Here is a 15,371-nt window from a genome sequence, read left to right on the forward strand (position 1 = left end):
AGTAAACCTGAGTCACAATGATCACTGGGAACACAAACAATGCTGCACCCTAGAGGGGCAAAATGAAAGGTTTCTTGTCGGACATTAAAAGCTGTTAAACAAATCCGTATTTATTTATAATTGCATATGCAGATTACAAATCCACAAACAGAAACCACAGTTAAAGTATTAATGACCAGTCTTTAACCCTCTGGGAAGTGCAAAAGCAGAGAAGAGAGCTGAAACAGAGATAAAAGTGGAGGTAGTTTGCTTTTTAAATTATACACACACATAGAACAAAATAAAACACATGTAAATGTCTCTCTTCCTTTAACAGATATTAAGCTTACAGTAAGAAACACATTTTTGATAATAAATTATAATGTTGAGTTTGATTATTCCAAATCAAATGATTACTCAATGTATTTGGGATTCTTTGTCCACTGTATGACTTTCATAACTGTCAACAATAAATTAGCATCATAACATGCTCTGTTGTACCTAGGGTTTGGCGCTATGGCAATATAAACAGAAATGTGTGAATCATATCATAATTCATAACCTGATCATAACTGGATTTTTCCAGAACATAAAACAAATGTGACCCCTTTAGTATCTTTAGTATCTGTAACATTTGCAGATAAATGAGCAGAACTGTCTTATAGACAGACAGGGCTTCTGCATCAGTGTGATACCTTCTAGTGAATATTTTTAATATATCGTTGAATTCATTGGATTATAGATAAACAATTTTTCTTGAGTATTTACTATATCACAATATATACTACAATATAAAGTACATTGTTATCCAATGTCCAAATCACGGTTGTTCACATGGTTTCCACTACAGTTTACAGGCATTTGTGGTGTAATATTATTTAACATAGCAAATGCGTGAGTCTTTAATAATGAGCGTATCTTCCACATTGAATGATTACTTATAGCATTAAGCTATAGTTGTATAATTTGCAGAGTTGGCTACGACAAGGTAAAACATTTTAAAGTATTTATCAATTTGATTAAAATGAAGGCACTACTTACTCCTTGAATTATGAAAGAGTCATATATTTGTCTGATTTTCAGATGGTATAAAAAAAGATTAATACAAATCTATTTATTTTACTGGGAAGCTGACAACACATTAGTGTATCTGTAGTTTATGGAGTGCATTAGACCCACTATAACTTATTTTGGCTGTGACAAAAATAGAAACAAAAGCACACGAACACAATGCAGCACAGTCAGTAAAAGTAACTTCTTTAAAAATATAAAATGTCTTGTTAAGTCTTTAAGCCTTTGTATCTTTCATTGTCAGATCAGCCCATTACTGATGTGTGTGATCATGTGTCTGCGCAGGTTGCTGGGGTTGTTGAAGCTGGCTGTGCACTGGTTGCACGTGTATGGCTTCTCTCCAGAGTGAGTCCTCAGGTGGATCTTCAGGCTGCCATTCTGCGTGAAGCGCTTCCCACATTGATTACAAGCGTACGGCTTCTCCCCAGTGTGAATGCGCATGTGGATGCTCAGCGTGGTCTTGGAGAAGAATGATTTGCCGCAAAAGGTACAAAGAACTGGCGGCTCTCCAGTGTGACTTGCTCTATGCAAAATCAGGTCTTCACGGCGGAGGAAGCGCTCACCACAGAATGTACAGTCCAGAGATTTGTTGATGCCGTGAGGGTAGATGTTTGGCTGCTGGGTGAACTGGCTAACATGACTGGGCTGGCCCACAAGAACATCACCTCCTATTATTTGTGTTTCTAAAGCAGGATTCAATGCTGTTGAAGCCAGTTGAAGGTTTCTGTTTTCCTGCATCCCTCTCATCGGGACTCTGTCGCTGGCACCTGTGGTGAAATTCAGGAGACTGTCATGGTGGACGTTGTGGTGGGGAGACAGTGAGATAAAAGCCTGGAGTTCAGAGGCAGTGAAGAGGGTGTCACTCTCCTCCTGCAGAGGCCCTTCCCCTCGTCCGTGAACACTCACGATTCTCAGATCCTCATTATCATCCGTCAGGCAGGAGTCCAATTTCGGAGTCTCTGTAGAAACACCACCCTGCGTACTGTGGTTTCCAAAGTCATCCTGACCTAAAAGGTCAAGTCACAAAAATACATCATGAATCAGTTTGTGTATACAAATCATTGCATCAAGAACCTAAAGTAGCTTCAACAAAGCAAAGTGTGATGTTAAATACCCACTATAGGTTAAAAACAATGAGTAAAGTCTACCCAAAATTCCCTTCCTCTAGAACAGAATCAGCCACGTATGAGTCATGGCTGAATCATGCCACTCATCATGCCACAATGCACACTGTGTTGTAATAAATCACCTTGAAAGCTTACTCATTAACCCATCAACAAATATCCAACCTGACACATGCTTTGAATATTTTAAAGCATGCATTAAGTAAAATAATTAAAAGTTCAAGTGATGATGATCTGACTTGACAAAGTGTACAGTGTTTGAACATAAATAAAAAAGGTAGATTGTAAGATTTTAAGTCAATATCAAAACTCTTTCAAAAAAACTTCTGAGGCAGGATACTGAAGGCTGTTTTCTTTCAGCAGTGCCAGACACATGTTAATTTAAGACTCAACATAAACAAACGTTATAGTCACTATACAAACACAACAAAATTGCATTTGCATCTGCTTGGGATGGTGCATTATATTGATAGATACATATAATGATTAATATTAGTTTAAAACAATAAGGATGAATAGAGGTCAAATATAACGGTCCAAACATCAAGTAGTTCCAGTTGAGGTGCGGAATACTATGTATGCTAAAAGGTTTCCTTCATAAATATTTATTTCAACAAATCTCCAGAAAAGTCCATCCAATATTTAATTTGTAAAACTAGCAATACCATCTAAGTATTTTTTCTGTAGCTACTGCCTTACTCTCACATCTGATAACAACTCACCTCCAACTCGCACACATCCTCCCACGTCTTCTTCATCTTTGATCAGGATGACATCTGGTGTCTCCACTGCACACTAACCAAAAATAATACATATGCATGAACAAAATCAAAATCAAACAAAACTATTATTTTCTGGAATTCTTTGAAGTGTACTAACCTCGACTTGAGGGGCAGGGAAGGAAGGCTCGTTCTCTGATTGAAGAGCAACAGTAGAAGTTTCCACAACAGCTTCCATCTTTTGTGGCATTGGTGGCTTAGTAACCACTAAAAGGGGAATAAAAGACCAATAACAAAAATATTAATACAAGCCTTCTTAACATGCATATCACGTATGAGATATTGAATAATGTATTGTTGTGTGTTTTGAAAAAGTATATTTAAACGGTGTATCTATGTTTCAATGTTGTTATTACAAAAATACATGCCAAAGTTATTTCTAAACTAGGTACCCTTTAATTGTGCTTAAGCCATGTTGTGTGCCATCTTTATTATTGTATGTTCTGCTTGTGCACCATAACGAAGCCGGATTACGAAACAAAAGGGCCCCTGGTCACAGATGAGCAAAAAGGCCTCACTACATCTACTACATTGGTGCAAAAAAACACAGACTTTATAGTTGTTTAGTCTCTTATTGTAGTCGTTTTGTTTCACGTTGTTATTGTTAAACATTTCTCTGTGGTTTTGTGTCTTTTTGTGCTAATTTCGAGTTGCTTTGAAATTGCTTTGTGTCTCATTGTGGTTGTTTTGATCCTATTCATAGTTGTTAGTCTCTTTGTGTCTCTGTGCAGCTGCTTTTCATCTCTTTGTAGTTATTTTAGTCTCTCTGTAGTCGGTTTGCGTCTCTCTGTAGTTGTTTTATGTTTCTTTGTGGTCATTTTGGGCCTGTTCCTATTCGGTACATTAAACTTTCAATTACATTTTGTAGTTCAAGGCCAGTGGGGCTCCGGACACATTGGTCCCCTAGTCTGTTCTCGGTATTCAGTAATCCATCCATGCTTGTAAGCCAAATAAATTAAAAAAAAAGTGATATCTTCAATTTGCCATAAATATACACAATTTAAACCAGTCATAATACAGTTAAACATGTCATGCACAGTGAATGAGATGAGGCTTATATTAAGAGACCCACTTTAGGGCAACCCTTGTTGATGTGGACTGTCACGTGAGGTGGTAATGAGCAGTTGTTGACATTTTATAATTGTAGGCTGGGAGAAATATCAAAGCACTTTTTAATTAAAAAATCAAATAATATATTGGTTTGAATCTGAATTTAACAAAAGCAAATTTTACATTGAAACCTGCAGGAGGAGACAACTTGTTACTCGAGTAGAAAGTATTTAGAGTTACCGTGGGATTTAGCCCGGGGTTTGGGGGTGTATCCTCGGATCGGGGAGAAGCGGCTGACCGGCCGGTTGGTCCTGGTCTGCAGCCGGAGGGAGAAGAGCTCACTCCGGGTCACCTTCATCCTCATCCTCAGCGCTTCGTTCTCCCTCAGGCTCTGGCTGAGATGCAGCCGGAGAGACGACGAGTTCTCCGAGAACAGCTGACTGATTTCTGCCACCGCCGCTTTCACCAGCACATCCATTATGGACAAAAGCTGCGACTCTAAATTCATGCTGCCCGGCGGCATGCTTGCAGACATGTTTCACTTTGCTGCCGCCGTGAATTATGTTGGAAAGAAGCGCAACTCAGTGGCTGTGTTAGCTCACAAAAGCGACAACACAATGGCTCTTCCGGTAGCATGGCGCTGATTACCGTAATCCATGGGAAGCAGGGGCAGTTTTGGTTCACGTTTTCCTGGCTATTTGTTATGGTCCGTGTATATGCTTTATTGATAAAAAATAAATGTTCAACAATTCACCTTGTAATTAAAAGCACAATCAATTATTTTTGATTTATTGCCTAATCGAGAAATATATGAGCGCAGGTGTAAAGTAACTAAGTACATTTTCTGAAGTACTGTAGTAGGCCTACATCAATTTTGAGGTACTTGCAGGGCCGGCCCTAGACATTTTGGTGCCCTATAGGCGAGATTATGATTTGGTGCCCTATAGGCGAGATTATGATTTGGTGCCCTGGGTAGGCCTACTTGTACTTGATTTGAGTATTTCTATTTAATGCTACTTCATGCTTCTACTCCACTACAATTCAGGGGTAAATCGTGTACTTTTACTCCACTACATTTATTTAATACTTCAGTTAGCCCACTTTACAGATTTGGATTAATGATGTGAAATATAATCAAATAAGACTTTAGTTACACCTGGAGTAAATTCACAAGCTACCCTGCAGTATACAAAGTTATTGGGACTAGCTGTACCTTTATCAGCTTTGATAACACTTTAATGCATCAATAATTGTAATCAAAACATATAATATATATTATTCTGAAATGGACCAAGTACAATAGTACTTCTCCCATCTCTGTATATGTGTTCTAATGTTAGGACAACTGTGTTCTGTATAGACCTTGGATCCAACCCTTAAACAACATACAATCACAGCTTTATTACTGATAAACAAATTTTAAAAAGAGCAAATTCAACTGGCTCATACTCTACAAAGGTCGCAATTTATAATTAAGTGTTATTTACTCTTTTTAAGTAAGCTTTTCAGCCTTATACATTTATCAATTTCTCACCGACTTTCATTAAATAGGCTATTTAAGACTTCTCATTAGGGCCTTTAAAAATTGTCAATTTCTTTTGTAGCACAAAATACTTTCTGGCAGAAAAGACAACCTGTCCTTCATTATATCTTTGTCATAATGAATACCCATTTTTCTTGACATCAGGAATATATTGCATCACATATTCCTGCAATTAGAATATTTCAATTTTCACAAGTCCATCATTTAATAAATATGTCTATAGACACACAGCAAATAGAGGAACTGAACTTTTCTGATTTATGTGGTCAAAACACGTGGAACAAAAACAAAGCATAAGCATAGTGCACTTTCAAACATACATCTAATAACACAGTGCCCGTAGTTAATCCAACATCAAACTAAGACATAATCATTGAAGTCAAACAACCGTCAACAATCCTTTGGTCTCCAGTCTTTCTGTTCGCTGTCAGTGTTTTTTTAGGAGTCTCCTTCGACTACCACTTCACCATCTCCATCGTTCTCACATTTGTTTGGTGCTTTATCTTCCTCCTGAGCACCCTCTGTCTCTGTAATTTCTTCCTGTTTCTTCTCTTGGCTCTCCATCATACTGTTCTCAGCAGGTGACTCTCCCCCGTCTTTCTCTGGGGACATCTCTCCTTTCTCCTTCTCCCCTCCCTCATTGTCATTATTGGTGTCTTTATCCTCCTTTTCCTTTTCCTCCTTGTCCTTCCTCTCTTTCTCTATTTTGGAGAGGTTGTGGCAGAGGGACTGGACATATGTGAAAACACACATGGGGTCCGGGTGTTTACCCATCAACATCATGTCCTCCACTTCCAACAGAGGGCAGCAGTCGGCCAGGGACCTGCCGGGGAAGGATGGGACAGGAGGACAGAGGGGAGGAAAGGAGAGCACTGAGGTGAGACAAAGCAGTGGTATGGTTCAAAAAGAGACTCCTGATATTCTAACAGATTTTTTGTTAGTATTCTTAGTTTGTGTTAGTAAACTCCTTGGTGAGAAGCAGCCACCTTTGAGAAAGACTTTCACATGGGATATTGCACTCAAAGCTACATTAAACCCAACTTACATTCACACCAAGTACTTTGACGTACTTAGTTCCCAGCACTTAGTTCCCCTATGGAACTAAGAGCCGATCGTGTTCACACCGGAATAAGTTCCCTGAGGGAAGATTACGCAAATGAGCCGCTGACGTCACTTCGTCTTCTTCTGCTTTGGGTTTACTGGCAGGCCGCAAACAACTTCACGGCGTATACTGCCACCCGAAGTCCCCGGCCGGAAGTCCCTGGAGTTGGGGACTGGCTTCAGTAGAAGCTGCTGGGACTCCCAGCAGCTTCTACTGAAGCCTTCCGAGTAAATCGCCAGAACGCCGACACCTCCTCATCTCCACCGCTCCCATGTTTTCTTTTGTGTTGCCATAAGTTAGTCTCTCTGCGTTGGTGCACTGGGCTAATGCTAATGCTAATAATGCTAATGCGAGGATAATAAAATGGCGGCTCTACAAAACATTTCAGAGTTTTACGGGGCGTGGTTTGCAATTCGCCCAGCCAATCAGAACTGGGGCACTTTTTTCCCCCAGGAGAGTACCACCTCTCAGCAGGCACTACAAATAGGGGGAAAAGTTCCCGGCACTAAGTACTCTTTTTGGTGTGAACGCGACATAAGGGGTACTAACGGAACTAAACGGGAAAAGTATGGGGAAAAGTACTCCGGTGTGAACGCGCCTAATGAAACTATTCTCTTTCAGGAATTTGACAAATTGGGGGAAGAAGGATCCAGTCCTCATTTGATCCCATGTGTAATAAGCACTCATCTGGTCAACATCTGACCATAAGGGTAGAGAATTAAAAGCTCCATACTCTGCAGTTTGAAAGGCGAGTGTGAAGTTTTTCTTCCTCTGCTTTGGATTCAGGGTGCTGAAGTCAAAAGCTTCAGGAAAGTATCGATGGATCAGAGCACAGAACGCCATCCCGTCACACCAGGAGGATGAGAAGTTCTCTATGTTGACACCCTAAAAGGTCAAAGGACAGGAAGATAAACACATCAAAGCTTAATGATATTATTTTGCAAGTTCTCTGGTCCCAAATCTAGCCGACAAACCTTGAAATTTGGTGGTGAAGATTGTGTGTTGAACCCACCTCATAGTTGCGAGTCTTGCTGCGACACCACTGAAGCATCTTCTGTTTGATTGTGTTTCCTGTAGCCAAACCTGAAGATGACCTCTGAACTTTGAAGTTGGGGGGTGTTGGTGTCCTAAAGAAGTCACAATATTGCACATGAAACCTTTATAAGACCATATTTACTGTCACTTATTTGGTGCACTGGGTATCGTACCATGACTTACTCTGGAGCACCTTGCTGGAATTTGGCAATGATGTCATTTTTAGCGGCTGCTCTAATTGAGCGCGCGGTCTGTCTTGGTCGAGAGACAGAAGAAGAGGGAGGAGCACTTTTTCTTTTTGGCTTCCCTTGCTTTTCTACCTCCTTCATTTTTCCGCTGTCTGTTGTTTCTACATCTGCCTCGACTTGTTTTTTCTTCTCTGCCCCTTTTGCTGCTTTTTCTTTCACATCCTTCTTTGCTTCTTTTGCCTTTTGCTCTGTCGTCTTTTTCTCTTTGGTTTGGTGTGTCATCTCCTCTCCATCTCTCTCTTTCTCGCATGGTTTGTCCTCTTTCACTTTCTCACCTTTCTCATCTTCCGTCCTCTCTTCCTCCCCATCTTTTTTTTCACTTGTTGTTTCAGGATCCTTAACGTCAGCATCAGCGGAGACTTTGTCCTCAGCGTCTTCAGCATCCCCTTCGACATTCTTTAATGGAGGAATCTGGGGATTGTCTGGATCTCTGGGTTCCTCTTCCTCTCCCTGCTCTGGTACTGATTCCTCTGCCCCCTTCTCCCCCACCTCCATTACCCCCTGACCTTCCACTGTCTCCCCTGCTGGAGGCTCTCTCCCTGGGTCTTTACTCTCCTCCAGCTGTGGCTCATCTGTCTGCAGGACAAGCAGCATAAAATAGAGTTTAGTCATCCATCTGAAAGCAGTTACAAGCTACAATGCATGTGTGTGTATCTACACACATTTATTTAACATCTCACACTTGCCATACTTACCAAAAAATATTGTTAACATTGTTCAGATTTGACCAAGAGGAGGTCTGACCAATTAGGGTGTCATATGCAATACATAGAAAAAGGCTTATATCTTTATATAACTTTATATAATGTATGTAATCAATTTCCATCTTAAAACTCATGTCACTTTATCTTGTAATTGTGCTTCTTTCCTATTTAGTATATCCTCTTATCATCATTAGGTCTTTTAAATGACTTTAAAAGCAAAGAGTGTTAACCTACTTTAGACAAAATAAATCGGAAACTCAGAACTTACTAGCACCATGGGGAAAGTAGAGCTGTATCTCAAAACAATTTAAAATAACGTTTGCTCAAATAAAGGACATGCATGGGTGGAAGCTTAATACAATATTGTTATCCTGGTCTGCAAGATGGATTTAAGCATGACTTCAGATTGTAAGGTACCATTATGTCGCATGCGCTAAAATTACTTTTCAAACTTTACTTGAGGGATGACATAGTCCCTGAGCCAAAGAGCATAATGTAATGTGAGACCTGAAGCTTTACTCTGGGACTTGTTGAGTATCTCACTTATTTTAATAAGTGGTTGGACTGTCAGATGGAAAGTTTGTCTTTTGTACTTTTTAAATCACCTATAATACAGGTCAACTTCTTCCATATGAGAAATGAAACAAACAACTTATTAATACATGTAAATGTCAGGTTGCTTCCTATTGAATTAGTGCTTTAACTCGTTTTTATGAAGGAAATGTGTCATCAGTGTATTGTAGGTCATACAATCATTTCTTAACACTGCATGGAATCTTCAAGGTTTTCAGATCTCATCTCAATGAAATGTAGCATACAGAATTTTCTGTTTAGAGATTAATTTAATCTTATTTAAAATACTGTATATCTTGTATATTGGCACTCCAGGAACGGTCACCCCGGGTCAGGCCTCATCGGAGGTTTGTGTGTGTGCATGTGCATTACTTTACATAACTTGTGTGTATCTGTGTGTTACATGTGAGCCAGGAGCCAGAACCACTTCAACTGTCCTGCTGTCCTAACGTACCACCTGCCACAGTCACAAATACACTCACTGCCTATTCCTGGTACGGATTGTCACATCGTGGATTTCACAGAACATGAAAACCTTTACGCTGCAATTTAATATGACATGAAAAAAACACCAAACCTGGTTGTTGTTGTTGTTGGTGTCGGTCTGGCTGGTTGGATCTGTATACCCAGATGTCTCCTGGCTGGGCGATTCTCCATCCATGATGTCCAGAAATGTCAGTTTAATGACTGGATCAAAGGTCAAATCAGACTTTCTTTTCAACTAATGCCCCAGGACTCTTTATAGAAACGTTTTTAATTCAGTCAAAGTTGAATCCTCTTCATTGCTCAATGTCTCTCCCTCTCTGCTTCTCAATGCTCCACTTTGCTTCCCTGTCTCCCTTTCTCTCCGTCTCTGTCAGCACTGCCCCTGTGTTTGTGATGTGTGGGTTGGTTTGTGGATATCCGCCTTCACCCTCTTTCACCAGATACCCCCACCCACTGCTTTGTGAGGATGCCTTAGCTTCTTTATCTGACCTTTTGAACAACACGTAGTCCAAAAATAGAGCCACAGTGACATAGGCACAGTCCAATGGGCCAGACAGCTGCGTCTGCTGTGGAAACCGTGGTTGTACACATTTTAAACACATGCGGGTGCATGCAGTCCATTAAACATGCTCACAGAAATATAAGCTGTCCCTTAATTGTTGCTATTAAAATAAAATGTTGATTTTGATACATACATGTTTTCACCTGATTGCCAAGAGTTAAATGAGAGGATTGAGACCACTCTCATATGTATGGTAAAAATTAAACTTCAACCCCGATTGGTTAACTTAGCTTAGCCTAAAGACTGGAACAAGGGAAACAGCTAGCACGGCTCTGGCTAAGTAACACAATCTGCAAACCAGAACCTCTTATATTTGTGATACAAATTAATATTTATTTCCAAGAACATAACTAGCGATTTTTGTTCCACTTACCCCAACATGCTAAGCTAAGCTAAGCTAAGCTGACTATCTTTTGGATGCAGCTTCCAAGTATCAATATTCTCATCTAAGCAAACAAAAAATGAGTACTCTTCTCCCTCAGTCTGCCATGCTTACAGCACAGCACTTTTACTGTAATTCCTACAGTAAATCAGCAACGAAGGAGTTCATAAAAGAACAGAAACTACACACGCTCTTTGGTAATATTACAATTACGTATGCCTCAAGCTAAGATTATATATTAAACAAGTCATTCATCACTTGTCCAAAAGTGCTCAACTGAAAATCACAATATCTTCCATCACTTTGTACTCATTTCTTGGTTTTTGTCTTCATTAAATATATTATAATTAATAGTTTGATAGTTATAAATAACTTCACATGTCTCAACTTTCTCAACTTTTTATTTGAATGTACTAATTGAAGCCCTCTGTCACACATTGTAGTTCTTGACAAAATGTGATATGAAATAGATACATGGTTAAACTATCTAGTCCACCTTTTCAAGTTGGCATCCAATCTGAACTGTGTATCTTCTCATTCAACACAAAACAGATGGTGTTAAAAATAACTGTCTATCTTTATTCCCACTCTGTCTGTCATTATCTCCTCCTACCCCCTCATCCTTCTTCTCCTCCTCCCTCGTGTTTTAGTCTTGGGGGCTATAAATATGTCACGGCCTTCTTGTGTATCTGTTCCCCTCCCTCTTGCTCAGTCAACAAAACACAACTACGCATCTGTTGCTCTTTTTGTGTGTGTGTGTGTGTGTGTGTGTGTGTGTGTGTGTGTGTGTGTGTGTGTGTGTGTGTGTGTGTGTGTGTGTGTGTGTGTGTGTGTGCGCGCGTGTGTGTCCGTGGGTGGAGTCAAATGGTAAAACTAAAGCTGCTGGGTGATTACCATTGTTGTCAGGGTTCATCTCAAATTATTGTCTTTAGTTTGACTAATGTGCCTCATGCCTGCCATACTCTACTCACTCATCTAATGACCATCATCTGTGTGTGGTGTGTGTGTGTGTGTGTGTGTGTGTGTGTGTGTGTGTGTGTGTGTGTGTGTGTGTGTGTGTGTGTGTGTGTGTGTGTGTGTGTGTGTGCGTGCGTGCGTGCGTGTGTTACATGCACACAACAGAGGCTGCCTTTTATGCTTCATCTTGTAATCTGTTGTGGTGAACAACCATTACTGTTGTCTGCTCCTTCTTGGTCTAAATGGATCAAAGTTGCAGCATCCTTGTTCATCTCATGTACATTGCCTTGTGTTTTTTATGCTGCTGCAACGCAAACATTTCCTTTATTTTCCTACATATAAACTATTGTACACTTTGACATGAGGAGGAGAGGACTTGTCAGAGGAGATATTGTAAAAACATTTGTTGAAACTCATCACAAGAAGTGACAGTCCAATTTCTTATATCTGTTCAGAAACACAAGGCTACCAGGGCATCTGGAGTCAGGTGTCTTTAATATGTCCTTTAGAAACAATGGAATTTGTTCCCACTTAAAACACCTTAAAACTGAAATTGCCTTTTTTACAAGAAACTCATCTGACCACCAAGGACCACCATAGGTTAAAGGCATCATGGGTTGGCCAAACCTTTCATTCCAATTTTAGTAGTAGAGCAAGAGGCGCAGCTATTGTGATGCATAAAAAAATACAGTTCAGCCCGACTAAGGTTATAGCGGATCCTCAAGGTTGCTTTGTGATAGTCTCTGGTTCCCTCAATAATGTCAATGTTGTTGTCGCCAATCTATATGCGCCCAACTGGGATGATGAAGCATTCATGGGAAAGGTGATATCATTATTACCCAACCTAAACTCCCACCATTTGATTTTGGGCGGTGATCTCAACTGTACAATGGACCCACGTTGAGACAAATCTAGTCCAAAACGGGACTCCCCCTCTCATCTCATTATTTATGACCCATGTGTGGACCCATGGCGTTTTCTCTACCCCAAAGCAAAACAGTTTTCTTTCTACTCCTTGGTTCACAAAACATTCTCGAGAATCGACTATTTTTTATTATCGATAACTATTTTCTTCCCGCTGTCAAAAGCATAGAATACTCACCCATAGTGATATCAGACCACGCCCCATTGATACTTGACCTCTCATTCACACTGTTACAAAAGACACGTCCCCCCTGGAGACTGAACTGTACACTGTTAAACGATGATCGATTCTGTGAAACAATCTCTAAAGCTATTGATGATTTCCTTATAACCAATATGTCTGATGGGATATCACCATCTCTTTTGTGGGAGACGTTAAAAGCTGTGATCCGAGGAGAGACCATCTCTTACTCTGCAAGGCAAAACAAATTGAAAAAGCAAAAGCAGTTAGAACTTTTGGGCAGTATAGCAAAACTAGATAGCAAACTCTCAACATTTCCATCCCCTGAACTAGATAAAGAAAGGCAAAATCTTCAGATGGAATACAATTTACTTTCAACGCGACTTTCAAGAGACTGAGAAATTGCTTTTAAGATCGCGTGGATTTCAGTATGAACATGGGGAGAAGGCGGGTCGTCTCCTAGCACACCAAATTAAGAGCCAGTCGGCTTCCCAACAAATTAAACAAATACACTCATCTATTTCGCTACTTCCAGGTCCGTAACTGGGTTAAACTAAATAACCCTTCCTTCCCCAATATCCCTCCGGATTCAATAATTGACTCAATTCTGGACACTCTAACAACCGAAAAAGGTTTAATTTCAAGAATTTACAATTCCGTCTCCCGTCTCACAGAAACATCTCTTGGTAAAATCAAACAAGATTGGGAAGAGGAACTAGTCCAAGCAATAGATGATGAGGTCTGGGATGGCGCATTAGCGAGAGTGAACAATAGTACGTCCTGTGCCAGGCTCAATCTTATACAACTAAAAGTTGTCCACCGTATCTATTACACCAACTCTAAACCCTCCAAAATATACCCAAATGTCACGGATACCTGTAACAGATGTCACACGTCACCAGCAAACATGACTCATTATGTTTTGGTCTTGTCCTCACCTATACAAGGATACTGGACAAGCATTTTCAAACACCTCGCTGAGGCCTTGGACGTGGTATTGACACCATGTGCAGAAACTGCCATTTTTGGAGTACTACCTGCACTGTAAAAATTTACCAGCATTTCACTACATTTAACAGTATTATTTTACAGTGACATATTGTAATCAAGGCCCCCTGTAATATCCCAACAAATACATGTAAAAAGGACTGTATCCTTGGATTTCACAGCATTTAACTATTATTTCACAATAAAATACTGCAATCAAAATCCTCTGTAATATCACAACAACATTGTAAACATTGCAAGGATTTCACAGCATTTAAGAGTATTAGAATAGAATAGGGAGGGATGAAACCCTCTTTAATGGTCACACATGCAGAGCACACAGCACACACAGTGAAATTTGGCCTCTGCTTTTAACCCATCCTAGTACAAGGAGTCTAGTACTAGGAGCAGTGGGCAGCTATTGTACAGCGCCCGGGGAGCAATGGGAGTGGGGGGGGAAGGGGGGTGTCCGGTGCCTTGCTCAAGGGCACCACGGCAGGGCAGGAGGTGAACTGGGACCTCTCCAAGTAGAAGTCCACACTCCATATTTAGGTCTGGTCGGGGACTTGAACCAGCGACCCTACGGCTCCCAGTCCAAGCCCCTACTGACTGAGCCACTGCCGGTAATAAGTATCATATTACAGAGAAATATTGTAATAAAAAGCCCCTGTAATATCACAACAAAATATCTATAAAACTACAGTAAAATTGGATTTGACATTATTTAACTATTATTTCACAGTAAAGCACTGTACTCAAAATCATCTGTAATAGCACAACCCATTACTGTAAAATTTGAATTGTGCAGCATTGCACATGTGCAGAATAGACTATTCTAACCGGCGTGTGTCCTGCAGCATAGCCTACTTCTCAAACCGTCTGGAAGATTTGAACTGAGACATTCTATACACTGTAAAAAAAGATCCTAATTTTACAGGAAATAATTATTTTTTTATAGTAATTATGTTTTTTTAAATAACTTGCAAAATCCCATAAAATTATAGATATGAACTATAAATTAACAACCCAAAACATTATTTTAAGTATTTTGACAACAACAAATAACATTTATTTCATTTTTTTTTAAAGTAAATGTACTATATCATATTTACAGTATTTTTGCACTTTCAGAAAATACATGCAGATGTATGTAAAATAAAAATTATTATCTGCAATTAAATATGTAACTCCTCGTAATATAAAAGTGTATTACTATTATAAGACTTTAAGATATTTCTTTGTCATTTTAAGGTACCTACACATGAAACTGTAAAAAAACATTGTCAAACATTTTTACGTAAATCATTTTCTCAATATTCGATTGAATCCACCACAAACACAAAATATCCAATGTTGAAACAAAAGTAAATAAATATGTTTTCATGAAATTCCTAACTTACTATATTGTAAACATCTACAGTTGACAATATCATTAAAAAAAAAAAAAAATCATAGAAAGTGGAGAAATCTCTGCAGGAAGGACCAAGGTTTAAAACACACACTGTTATTTACTCAACAATAAGTCACAGTTATCCTTGTTTTATTTATGTGTTATGTTGCTGTGTTTTTTTTCCCATTGGTCAATATACAGTAATAAGGGTTAGTTATAGTCTTACATGCAGTATAATGTATGGTTTTCGGATTCTGGCCGACAGCCAGAGCTACGGCACTTGAAATAGAATTC

General features: G+C 39.5%; 2 protein-coding genes across 2 annotated transcripts; both read right to left on the bottom strand.

The window, feature by feature from the left end:
- Window positions 1–98: 98 nt before the first annotated feature.
- On the bottom strand, window positions 99–4,646 carry LOC117487534 (zinc finger protein 287-like). The gene is made up of 4 exons (XM_034136173.1): window positions 4,244–4,646; window positions 3,054–3,160; window positions 2,897–2,969; window positions 99–2,057 (listed from the first exon to the last, which is right to left on the bottom strand). Exons 1-4 carry the CDS (start codon window positions 4,536–4,538, stop codon window positions 1,291–1,293), a joined length of 1,242 nt encoding a protein of 413 aa, XP_033992064.1. The 5' UTR covers window positions 4,539–4,646; the 3' UTR covers window positions 99–1,290.
- A 584-nt stretch (window positions 4,647–5,230) lies between these two features.
- smtnl1 (smoothelin-like 1) lies at window positions 5,231–10,050 on the bottom strand. The gene is made up of 5 exons (XM_034136186.1): window positions 9,786–10,050; window positions 7,867–8,507; window positions 7,661–7,775; window positions 7,382–7,533; window positions 5,231–6,369 (listed from the first exon to the last, which is right to left on the bottom strand). The coding sequence occupies exons 1-5, from the start codon at window positions 9,867–9,869 to the stop codon at window positions 5,985–5,987; spliced, it is 1,377 nt and encodes a 458-aa protein (XP_033992077.1). The 5' UTR covers window positions 9,870–10,050; the 3' UTR covers window positions 5,231–5,984.
- Between the last annotated feature and the right edge of the window lie 5,321 nt (window positions 10,051–15,371).

The sequence above is a fragment of the Trematomus bernacchii genome, unplaced genomic scaffold, assembly GCF_902827165.1.
Source record: "Trematomus bernacchii unplaced genomic scaffold, fTreBer1.1, whole genome shotgun sequence".
Taxonomy (NCBI): domain Eukaryota; kingdom Metazoa; phylum Chordata; class Actinopteri; order Perciformes; family Nototheniidae; genus Trematomus; species Trematomus bernacchii.

Bases quoted from the DNA above. Each gene is read 5' to 3' on its own strand.
- LOC117487534 (XM_034136173.1), bottom strand. From the start codon at position 4,538: ATGTCTGCAAGCATGCCGCCGGGCAGCATGAATTTAGAGTCGCAGCTT. The intron at 2,970-3,053 runs GTTAGTACACTT...ATTTTTGGTTAG, and splicing joins TCCCTGCCCCTCAAGTCGAG to TGTGCAGTGGAGACACCAGA. The intron at 2,058-2,896 runs GTGAGTTGTTAT...TTGACCTTTTAG, and splicing joins AGGATGTGTGCGAGTTGGAG to GTCAGGATGACTTTGGAAAC.
- smtnl1 (XM_034136186.1), bottom strand. From the start codon at position 9,869: ATGGATGGAGAATCGCCCAGCCAGGAGACATCTGGGTATACAGATCCA. The intron at 7,776-7,866 runs GTAAGTCATGGT...TGACTTCTTTAG, and splicing joins TTCCAGCAAGGTGCTCCAGA to GACACCAACACCCCCCAACT. The intron at 7,534-7,660 runs GTGGGTTCAACA...TTGACCTTTTAG, and splicing joins GCAAGACTCGCAACTATGAG to GGTGTCAACATAGAGAACTT.